The following is a 12,685-nucleotide window of genomic DNA, read 5'->3' as shown; positions in this document are numbered from 1 at the left end:
TAAAAATTAATTAATTAATTTCTATAATTAAAAAATACATAATTTTGTTTAAATATCTAAAAATATAAGATATTTTATTATTTATATTTTACGAATTTTATCATAAAAACTCATTATATTTTAAAACTAATTATATATAAAATTATCGAGTATCTCACAAGCTCTTCGAGTCGAGTATTGAGTAGCTTGACTCGTTAATATGTCGAGTCGAACTCGAGTTCGAGCCGAGCCTATTCGAGTCGAGTGTTGACCAAGGTTTAACCGAGTCGATCTCGAGTAGCTCGCGAGTTGTCTCGTATCATTTACACCCCCGATGACACGACACATCCTCGTCCTCGCACATAATACCAAGCGGATAATGAAAAAAGTTGATGGAAAGAAAAAAAATAAAACCACAAAAGAAAGAGATTATTCTATCGAAACCCAAGAATCGCCATCTGTTGGTTCACAACTTCACCAATAATAAACACTTTTAAGTATTTAGATAAATAACTTATACCGGTGTCAAATCGATAATGAAGTTATTAACTTATCTATACTATCTTATTAAGCAAATTTAGCAAAAGTCTTAAAGTCTTAAAATACTAAATGACCAAAATACCCTTTATACTCACTTTTTCACCTCACCTCTCCTCACATACACTCACACCCTCACACCCTCACATACATTCACCCTCTCACAACCGATTTTTATTAAATTATAATTTTAAATTTATACTTTATACCCTTATAATTAATTAATTAATTTACTTTACGTCCTATACTTTTAAATGTTTCATTTTAAACCTTTATCAAATTAACATACATAATCGTATATCAATTAAAACATGTTAGAAAAATACATTTTTATTTTAACAAGTTACATCATTATAATCGTCTCGTTAATTCCTTCGAAATGAGTCCAATATTGAATAATTTTTGACTTAATTATATTATTATATATTATATATATATTGTGAAAAAATATTTTTAATATTTACGATTTATACTTTTATAGTTATTTATTTATATGTATACTATATATTTTGGGGTTAGGCTGTCCAAATTGCGCTGTATAATATGTTCTTGGGTTTTTTTGAAATATATATATACATATATTAATTCAACCTTAATCTGAGTTTCTGGACAAGAAAGAGGRTAAGCAGTTGAAATTTCATTCTAAAACCCATCTTTTTTTGTCTTTTCATGGCTTATGACCTGTCAAATTTGTAGTTTTCTTTATTGGTTTTGAGTGTTTATCTTAAAACTCAAGTTTCTTGATTCTTTGCTCTTGGTGTAAATCGAATACATTTATGGAGTCGTTTAAATATATTGGATTTTAAACTGTCATACAATTTTTTTCATCGATAGTCTGTAATTGGAACCATAACTCTTATTTATTCAAATTGTATTAATATGTAAAGACCAAGTGTAATAAATATTATCGTTAAATCTTATCTTATAAAACCAATAAAACTTCAAAATCGTTAAAATTCATGGCTCCCGCCACATTACACGGGGACACAACTAATAATAAGATAATAAACACTTAAAAAAAAAAAAAAAACCCACAAGTTAGTTTCAAACAATCAAACACGCCTAAATTTCATTCCATAGAGAACCTTTTGCGAACCAATCGGATGGATCAATTGGAAGCATAAACAATCATACAAGGGTTTTTGGCTACAAGGAATCGAAGAGTTTCAATCATTTTGAATTCCTGGAGAAAAAGAGAGGATGAGCGAGGAGGAGATTGGGAAGAAGAAGAGGGTGGTGGTAGAATCTCTAGGATGGTTGACAGAATCCTCAATCATGCCCAAGAAACACCGTGCAATCGCCGGTGTAGGGCCGTCGTCGATTCTTGAGCTGAAGGCCCAACTATACAAGTCTCAAGAAGAGGCCAAAACTATTAATTCTAACAAGAACCCCGACCAACTCGAGGTCCACCGTGCAAAGAAGAAGATCGCTCCTCATGATCCATTTGCCGCCAAGAACTCCGGCGTTGACGTTCGTTCTCACAAGTACGGAACCCTACCTTAAACTTAATTCTATCGTCTGTTTATTCTATTGTTACTATCCCTGGCCACGTCGTTTTTAGAATCAAAATTTCTTATGCATCAGCTTAGTCTAATTAGGGTTCATTAGGGGTATGTAACTCAATATTTGATGATATTGCCAACTTTATAAGCAAATACAACACCTTATCCATTCTTGTTTCAACCATTTTCTATGCAAGATCACTTATCCCTTTTAGATGAGCAAAACCCTGTAGTAGTCTGCATATCAACAATGTAACTCTCAGGTTGATCATCAAGTATCATAAGCTCCATCTCAAAAAGCTGAAAGAAGTACCTCAGTGTAATATAGGTTAAAAGAGGGACCTGATCAGGATTCATTTACTGAAGAATATAGAAGCTTATTAACTTGTTTATTTCTGTAAGAAAAAGGTGGTTATATTCTTTATCTCGAGTTATCTTTGGGGTTTGGATCGAGGGGTTTACCTTTAGGGAGTGCGCCCTAGTTTCATGGTGTAGTTGTATCAGCTCGATGAATATCACTTGAAAGAAATTGCTTCATGATATTGTTCATGCTCCTATAGTTGGCCAAAACGTTGAACCTTTATCATTTCATATGGTCTGCAGTTTAAGTTCCCTGGACCGAATTGATCATAGTAGACGGAGTCCATTTCTGTTTATATATTATGGTCTTCAAGCCATTTATCTGGTTATCAAAAGCCATTTCGAGAGTGATCTTTCAAAACCACTTTATCTTTTCTCCTTGGTGCATTCTTTTGCTGGTGATTAAGGTTTATGTTTGGCTTTACGTGAAATTGCTTAACCCACCATCTGTAGATGCCTTGTCCAGTTCATTTCAAGCGACCTTGTGGTAATTTATTGTGTTCTTAATATATTTGAGTTGAATGAAGAAGACACCTTATCCTGCATTGCATTGGATGTGAGAATGATATGAGAACAAAATTTAAAATTGATGTTGTTAATTTTTTTAGCAGACTTCTTTATAAGATGGGGCTATCTGGGACATCTTATTTGGACTGCTTGTACATTGTCTGCTGAGTGCAACTGTAAGATACTTGAATGGCTTAAGATGACCTTTGTGCATACAAATCTCTTCCATTCTCTATTCTATATTTTGTGGGTCCCGTTTTTATTGCTTCTTACATCAAGTAAAAGTAATTGATAATTACAATTTACATTTCACATATATAAATGGGGCCCACAAAACCAAAATGTTAAATGGCCTAAATGTATAAGACCGAATTTTATATGTGACTGTAACTTCTTATTAGCTTTATTGTTTACACCTTCCTTTTCTATGCATATATTTAGGAAGAGTGGTAGACTATTTTTCTCAAAAACTTGTATAATTTTCAGGGATGCGCTTGAGTTGAAAGCAGTCAAGGATGGGTCAGTCAGTTATGCAGCCCTAGAGAAGAAAGCCGAGTTGTATGAAAAGCTGGCAAGAGGAGAACTATCTGATGAGGAAGATAAGGAGAAATATTGTGTGGATTTCTTCAGTAAGAGCCTTGTAAAAGAGGAATCACAACAACCTCGAGGACATGATATGTTTTTCACAGAAATGGCCGAACGTGAGTCTGATAGGGATGACGAGCCTGTGTTGCCTGATACAAGAGCTATGGGGCTCGGCAGGGCAGCTGGTACAGTAGATAACGACGAGCATAAGCGTTTTGTAAGGTAATTGCACTATTCATTTTCATTTATATCTTTAAACATAGAGTGTCAATTACGACACTGTTTCTAGAAGATTGTCATCAAGAAAATGTTCTGCGTGGAATTATTTTGTTATCAAGAAAATATCTTGTGTATTAGAGTTCTGACTTTCTTTAAATAGTCTAGACTCTAGATCTGAAGGGATTTAGGGAAAAGAAAGCTTAGTGTTAGAGCTTGGCTCATCTATGTGTCATGGAATACTTTCACGCTTTTGTCTTTCTTCTATGCTTTTCTTTCTTACATGCTTATGTGTCCATTCCGTTCCATTAAACTTAGGGCAGTTGTGAAAGGTTTCACCTTTTCGTTTATTGACTCAACCGTTGTGTAGTGGTTTTTGGCATCAATAATTTCGTTCCTGTTATCTCACTCTGCATGCCCTATGGTTGAAATAATGTGCCAAAGACCTCATGGTTGACATAATCATTTGCTTATCAGTAAGAATATAAAGCATCTATATTGTTAAGTTACTTCTCATCCCTATTCTGTACATTCCGAGCACGAGAGGACCTTCCTGGATGTGTAGCACCTGGTTCTTGTCATGGTTTATTTGTTAGATGTTGCATGCACAAGTCAGAGTAGTATATCGGATATCAATAGTTTATGAATCGTCATTTCATGAGCACCTTTAGAAGCTACCTTAGGCACTTGAGTTCTAGATATTTTTAGTTGTGCCATATGGGTAAACCCATCAATACCTTTCACCTGTCTAGAAGCCACACTAGGTATAGGAATGTAGTTTTGCTTGGTTTTTTGGATCTAGAGTTTATCACCTGATTGAGTGTATGGGTGACTTGTCGGAGTATCAAATTGATATTTTCTCCACCAATGGTAAGTTCTGTTAAAAATTAATTTTGGTACATCCATCAGATCCCTCTCTGTTGATCATTCAAAGAGGTAATTTTTCTCAACATTGTAGCGGGTTAAGTTTATAAATCACTTGAATGTTAGATGAATCTTCTTCCGCTTACACCTTTAAATGCTATTCCCAAATGCAAAAATAGAAATTTGTTAGAAGTGGCCATGACGATGATGATTCATCATGATGTGTCTTAATTTGTTTTTAGGCGATGTGGTGACTAGAAATTGTTTGATTAATGGTCTGCCTTGTTCTACTTAAAGGGATAAGTTCCTTATTATGCCTCACGTTGTACGACTTTGCTTTTTCCAAGTTGACACCGAGATCTTTGTTTCTATGTGTATGAACTAATTTACACCATGGTCTGACCAAGTGTAACAACCTAGTTTCTTTATTTGATAAATCTCAATATTTCAGCCTTATATGCAAATAATTATGAATAATTCAATTACTCCAGCAGCCAAGTACTCCAGCTGCTGTTACATTTAGTGAAACATCTTAATTATAAGACTAAACAAGCTAGTGACGAGTAGTTAAGGCTAGAAGTGTGTTGGCAAATCTAGTAAGCATGACTAAGCAATCTAGTGAGTGATGAGTTGTTAAGGCTAGAAGTGTGTTGGCAAGTCTAGTAAGCATGAATAAGCAATCTAGTGATGAGTTGTTTAGGCTAAAAAAATATGAGTTGACAAGACTATTGATTACAAGACAAGTCTAGGAAGCATGACAAGGGTAGAAGCATGAGTTGTATAGATTCTCTTATTCTTAGAGATGTGTTGTCAAGATTCTCTTATCTTTATTGATGAGGTGTCGAACTCTCATAAGAGTAAAATCTTGAGAGCAAAAAGAACAAGTAGTTAATGCAATGAATTTATCTATAAATAGGGATTTAAGAGTCACTATTTATGCAAGCCAAAAAAATAAGAAATCTCTATATATACATAATTAAGCTTGAAGAAAGGAATCAATGGAAAAAGTAAAGTGAGTACTTATGTGATTTATGAGATACATGCTATATATAAAAGTATTTTATGCATTACAAGTTATGTTGGCATACTTGTTTTACATGAAAATATTGATACACATACATATTCAAGATATGCATGATGAAATGTTCTAATACAAGTATACACACAAGACATGAAATCATTTACATGTTATCATATGTGTTACAGAAGGCATGAAATTTTTTACATGTTATGTTAACCATAATATCCAACGTATGGGATATTACAAGAAGGGACGTCTTGCAAATGGACCTTATAGGGCAGCCTTTTATGGACCCGGGGGTTAGCAAACCTCAAGACAAGTATGGTATACATGCATGTGACAAGTGAGATCTNAAAAGAATGGTTTATGCATGATGAAGAATAGTATTTGATGAATGTTTATGCATGATAATAAAGAATATTTTTATACATGATCAAGAGCTTTAATGAATTATTATTCACAAAATATCATGAAAATTTCCCAAGCATGAAACCATAAATACTCACTAAGCTTATAGCTTATATATCTCATGTATGTATCTCAGGAAAGAAGGAGGATATGCATAAATTTGTATGGTTTCAGTCAATAAGCAAGTTTTTTTGTAATAAAAAGCTATGGTTACGTTTCTGCTAAGTAATTTCTTCTTTGATGTAATTTCAAGATATGTTATAAATAAAGCTGAATTTCTAGTCCAGATTCAAGATTTAATAGTTTTATCATATAAAGTAATGGCACCCAATATATATAAGGACGTGGGGAGTTACAAATGGTATCAGAGCTTTTAGTTTAAGTAAACTAAGATTTGCCTTAGATTAGGTAAGTTAGACTTAAAGCAAGGAAAATAACATCAAGTACTAGAATTTTATAATCATGTGTATAAGAGTTTAATAATTTCATATTTGTATCTCCTTTTAGATGGTTGATTCCGACACAGATTTCGACCCCGAGTTAGTGAAATTGAAATAGAATACGTTGAAAATAATCTACCTATTGATAATGACATAGAAGAAGATGAAGAATGGGAAGAAGAGGAAGAAGAGAAAGACATACCTAGAGAAGAACAAGATTTGCAAAGATAGATAATGGAAACTACACTACAAGAAAGAAATGTACGCCTAAACCAAGAACTAAAAATCAAGACAAGAACATTCCCGACTAAGATAAAAGACATGTCTTTTTCTAGTTACACAAATTAATGAAATTTTTAGAGGATGCATATCAACCCAAGTTGACTTACACTGGGATGGTGCATGACAAAGAAAATGTATTCAAATCGTTATCTTATAAAGTATGGCTACAATATCGCTACCCGCGCATTTCCACCGGTAGACAGAAGGATGAGAAGCCCGCGTCGATTCCCATGCACTAGAAACAGAGAAGGCATCCATCAGGATGAAGTAGCCAATGAAGTTTACCCGCGAAAAGCTTAACTAACAGAAAAATATGGAATAGGGTTGGATGAGTATGATTACTATCATAATTAGTTAAGGGAAATTTTGTATGATAAGTATATCCTTGTCACAATTTTAAGTATAGTTAGGATATTAGATAAGGAAATCTTGTAGAATGTACTCTTCCCAAACTTTGACACACACACACACACATATATATATGTATATGAAAATCATATATATTTATAAGTGTTCTCTTATATATATATATATATATATATATTTCAGATGAATGAAGGAATGAATGCCTTGAAGAATTTCTTTATAATATCCCATAGTTAGATCTCCTCACTTATGAACCAATAAACCCTCTCGGTCAAACCTCTCCACCTATCTAACGAGGAGATGAAGCTTATAATGAGCATGTTGTGCCGGGATTAAATCAAAGCAATGCTATTGTGATAGAAGACTCAAGTGAAGGAAATGGTCAAGAATATCAACTCGGTTTCCAATCACCCTTCCCTTGGGAGACATCAGAATTTATACCACTCATGGCGGTAATGAATGAGCAATCAAAGGATGCTGAATCTGGAACTAATCTAATAAATGAAGCCATAGTATCATCAGGATTAAGCCATGCAGATCTCAATATTCTCCTAGATAAAATAACTGAAAGTAATCATCAAACCGCAATAGCACAAGGAGAGGTACATGCTCAACGTGTGTACATTATGCAATTGAAGAACGAGATAAGGCAAGCACAAAGGGACAATGAAAGCTCAACTCGAATATTGGGTCATACTCAGGCCCAACTCTTAACCGTACCCAAGAGGAATTAGCCTGAAGTCATCAAGAGATTTCTCGTTTAACTAGCGAACTGTTGGGAGATCCTTATATGGAGGGTTATACAAGAAGAATGTCAAGGGGTTATTACCCTCATTAGTACGGATATAAGATCATGTTATATCGGGGTAAAAAGAAAAGGCAAATTTTCTTATTTCCTAAACTTTGTAGAAAATATCTCGAAAATTTTGTATGATGCATATGTTATATAATAATAAGCGTTGTATATTTATGTATTTATTTTTTCGTAGGATGAATACTCGAAGAATAACTATAAACGACGAAGGAAATAATACACCACCAAGACAGATTCAGAATAAATCCACAAGAATCTACTGGGGGAATTGATATAGCAACAAAATTTCCCGAGGTATCCAGGAAAGTCTACCAAGTGTAATAGCTTAATTTCAAATTGCTATGAATCAAGAACATGGGGGGGGGGGGGGGGTAGTAGAGAATCAGGCAGGCATGTACCAAATAATGGTCAAACTCATTAATGTGAGACTATAAAGCATTTACAAATGCTAGTCCATCCACGTTTGAAGGAAAAGATGCACCAATAGCTGCCATGAACTGGTTAGATGACATGGAAAGTTGTTTTCAAACATGTTAGTGTGCCTCCACTCAACAAGTAAGGTTTGCCTCAATCAAGTTAAAATTGAATGCCCTCCATTGGTCGAAAACTATTCAATCTAGGAAAGGTGGCAGAAGCAGTTGCAATGCCATGGGAAAAATTCAAGGATTCGGTCTATAAAAGATATTGCTCAGACACTCGAATGAAATAATGGAGGAAGAAAGAGTAAAGTTAGAACAGGGAAGCAAATCTGTAGAAGACTGTGGAAACTTTTATAGAAAAATCTCGATTCGCAACTTACCTAGTCGCTACAGAAGCTCGGAAGGTGAATCGTTTCCTACCTGGCGTGAGGAAAGATTTACGCAGATTTGTAAATATGTCACAACCAAAAACCTTCCAAGAAGTGGTAGAACTGACAATTCTAGCTGAAAAGGATTGTTATGTAGCAAACGATAACAAGATAGGCGAGAGAAGAAATTTTGAAAGGGGGAACTTTGACAATCAATTTAAGAAACCCAGGAATGAAGGCATAAGAACATATGATAAACCTGCTTGTCCTAAATGCAATAAGCATCACACTTGAGAATGTATGATGGGCACATATGTCTGCTACCGATGTGGTCAACCTGGTCACATGATAATTAAGTGTCCTGGAAGGAGAAATTGTTACAATTGTAGGTCAACTGGACATCTTGCAAACAACTGCCCAAAATTCAAAGATGTGCAACCAAGGAAAGCAATAGCAGGGATCAGTGGAAGTAAAACGGAAACTGGAAAAGCTAAAAGAAGAATATTTCAACTCATAACTGAAGAAACAAAAGAAATACCCGACGTGGTGACAGGTACTTTTCTGATTAATAAACAGCCTGCTAAAGTATTATTTGACTCGAGCAAATAAGTCAATGGTGTCTACAAAATTGTGCATGAATTTAAATTGTCCATCTAAGAATTTAGATCAAATAATTGAGATAGAAATAGCAGATGGTAGAATCACACTGATTGATAAGGTCTATAAAGATTGCTCAATGGATATAGATGAAAATTATTTCATCATTAAGCTTTTACCAATGCTCATTAGTACATTTGATATTGTTGTGGGTATGGATTGGTTATTTGAAAACCAAGCCTATATAATCTGCGACAAGAAGATGGTGAAAGTCAAGAATAAGGATGGTAAGGTATTAACCATCTACAATAATCATAACAAGAATCCCTTGAACAGTTCTAAAAGCAAGAAAATGTATTCATAAGGGATGTCAAACCTATTTGGCATATGTAATAGATGCTAAAAAGGAAAAGAAGCCTGTAGAAAAGATACCAGTCGCATGTGATTATCCAGAAGTTTTTCCTGATGATTTACCCGGGTTACCCCCAGATAGACAAGTCGAGTTCCATATTGATTTAGCACAAGGAGCAATATTCATAGCCCGAGCACCATATAGACTTGCATTATCTGAGATATCAATTGCAGGAATTGCTTGATAAAGGGTTTATTCGCCCAAGCTCGTCACTATGGGGAGCGTCGGTATTATTTGTTAAAAAGAAAGATGGAACCATGAGAATGTGCATTGATTATCGAGAATTAAATAAAATCACCATCAAGAATAGATATTCTTTACCCAGAATAGATGACCTATTTGATCAATCGCAAGGAGCAAGTAATTTCTCAAAAATAGATTTGCGCTCAGGATATCATCAGTTAAAAGTACAGAAGGAAGATGTCCCAAAGACAGCATTTCGAACTCGATATGGGCATTATGAATTTCTAGCTATGCCTTTTGGTTTAACTAATGCCACAACTGTGTTTATGGATCTCATGAATTGGGTCATAGATGATATCCTCATCTATTCCAAAAGTCAAGAAGAGCATGAACGACACTTGAGAATGACGCTAGAACTATTAAAGCGAAAAAAGCTTATGCAAAATACTCAAAAGTGTTAATTTCGGATTCGAGAAGTTCAGTTCTTAGGTCATGTAATTAATGAAAAGGGTATCATGGTAGATTCAAGTAAGATCGAGTTCATAACAAAGTGGAAAACCCCGCAATCTGCAATAGAGATTCGGAGTTTCCGTGGACTGGCCGGTTACTATCGCAAATTTATCCAAGATTTTTCTAAATTAGCAATACCTCATACGACATCAACAAAGAAAGCTAGTAAGTTTGAGTGGGGATCTACTTAAGAGGAAGCCTTTCAGACTTTGAAAAGCAAGTTAAGTAGCGCACCGATTTTAAGCCTGCCAGAAGGAGTTGAGGACTTTGTAGTATATAATGATGCATCCAAACAAGGCTTGGGATGCGTGCTCATGCAAAGAAATAAAGTAATTGCTTTTGCATCAAGACAATTAAAAGACCATGAGGCACATTACCCGACACATGATTTAGAACTGCCTAGTAGTCTTTGCCCTAAAAATCTGGAGGCATTATTTATATGGTACGAGGTGTGTGCTACATACAGATCACAAGAGCCTCAAATATTTATTAGACCAAAAAGAGTTAAATATAAGGCAAAGGCGTTGGATGAAATTATTAAAAGATAGTGATTGTGAAATCAAATATCATTCGGGGAAAGCCAACATCGTAGCAGATGCCTTGAGTCGGAAGGAACCAGTTAAACCAATTAAAATTTGGGCATTCAGTGGAATAGCCACAATAAGTATAATGGAGCAAATTGGTTAAGAACACCAAGAAGCTTTGAAGGAAGACAACCAGAAGGGGGAAAGAATTACTGGACAAATCAAACTACTGGAAACTGACAATCAGGGAATTAAGAGATTTCAAGGACGAATATGGATCCTAAAAGTCGAAAAATGTAGAGAAATAATCCTTGATGAAACACACAAATCTAAGTATTCTATCCATCCTGGAAGCAATAAAATATACAAAGATTTAAAAGCTTTGTATTGGTGGCCAGGAATGAAAAATTCAGTAACCAATTATTGAAAGGTGTCTTACATGTTTAAAAGTTAAAATTGAACACCAAAGACCGTATGGACAGTTACAACCGTTAGACATCCCCGTTTGGAAGTGGGAGGACATCACCATGGATTTTGTGACTAAACTACCAACACCGTTGAAAGGTTCAGATGCCATATGGGTAATCGTTGATCGTTTAACAAAAACAACACATTTCCTGCCAACGAAGGAGAGATATACATTGACACAATTGGCGAAAATGTATATAGATGAAATAGTGTCAAGGCATGGAGTACCCCTATCAATTGTCTCCGATCAAGATAGTCGTTTTTACTTCAAATTTTTGGAGAAGTTTCCAAAAGGAATTGGGTTCACAGATTAGAATGAGCTACAGCGTACTATCCTCAAACTAATGGTCAAAGTGAAAGGACCATTCAAACCTTAGAAGACATGTTGCGAGCATGTGCAATCGACTTAAAAGGAAATTGGGATAGTCATCTACCTCTTATTGAGTTTGCCTATACTAATAGCTACCATAGTAGTATTCAAGCTTCCCCATAGAAGTTCTATATGGAAGAAAATGCAGAACACCTGTATGTTGGATGGAGGTCGGTAAAAAGCAATTGGCTGGATTTGAAATTATCCAACAAATAGTAGATGAGGTGATTCAAATAAGAGAAAGACTTTAAAGTTGCGCAAGATAGGCAGAGAAGCTATGCTAACAAACGAAGGAAGCCTATTGAATTTCAAGTAGATGACAAAGTACTATTGAAAGTATCTCCATGGAAGGGGGTGCTATGTTTTGGACCCTACAGGATAGACAAAAAGGTAGGGGCGGTAGCTTATCAACTTGAATTACCAAAAGAGCTTATGTGAATACACAATACGTTCCACGTATCCAACTTAAAGAATTGCCTTGCTAAGGAAGACGACGTAGCGCGGATTGAAGATATCTCAGTTGATGATAAACTCAACTTTATAGAAGAACCTATAGCTATCACTGAGCATAAAGTTAAGAAACCTCGGAACAAGGAGGTATCATTGGTACTAGTTCATTGGGACTATTCTCATGGATCAGAGGCAACATGAGAGGTCAAGTCAGAAATGAGGAATAAATATCCACATCTTTTTGAGTAAAATTTCAAGGACAAAATTCTTGTAAGAATGGGAAAAAATTGTAACACCCTAGTTTCTTTATTCGATAAATCTTAATATTTCAACCTCAAATGCAAATAATTATGAATAATTCAAGTACTCCAGTAGCTGTTACATTTAGTGAAACATCTTAATTATAAGATTAAACAAGCTAGTGATGAGTAGTTAAGGCTAGAAGTGTGTTGGCAAGTCTAGTAAGCATGACTAAGCAATCTAGTGATGAGTTGTTAAGGCTA

The 12,685-nt window shown here is 35.0% G+C and overlaps 1 protein-coding gene across 2 annotated transcripts in view; it reads left to right on the top strand.

Moving 5' to 3' along the window:
• Window positions 1–1,594: 1,594 nt before the first annotated feature.
• LOC112518837 (uncharacterized protein At4g18257-like) overlaps window positions 1,595–12,685 on the top strand; it is a 17,816-nt gene continuing 6,725 nt past the window's right edge. For both annotated transcript variants that reach the window (XM_025126594.1, XM_025126593.1), the window contains exons 1-2: window positions 1,595–2,000; window positions 3,372–3,692. In XM_025126594.1, coding sequence (XP_024982362.1) covers window positions 1,717–2,000; window positions 3,372–3,692 — 605 coding nt within the window. In that variant the 5' untranslated portion in view covers window positions 1,595–1,716. The remainder of the gene's footprint in view (window positions 2,001–3,371; window positions 3,693–12,685) is intronic.

Source organism: Cynara cardunculus, assembly GCF_001531365.2.
Source record: "Cynara cardunculus var. scolymus isolate 2C chromosome LG 10, CcrdV1, whole genome shotgun sequence".
NCBI classification, from domain to species: domain Eukaryota; kingdom Viridiplantae; phylum Streptophyta; class Magnoliopsida; order Asterales; family Asteraceae; genus Cynara; species Cynara cardunculus.
This window is presented reverse-complemented; position numbering and strand designations above follow the sequence as displayed.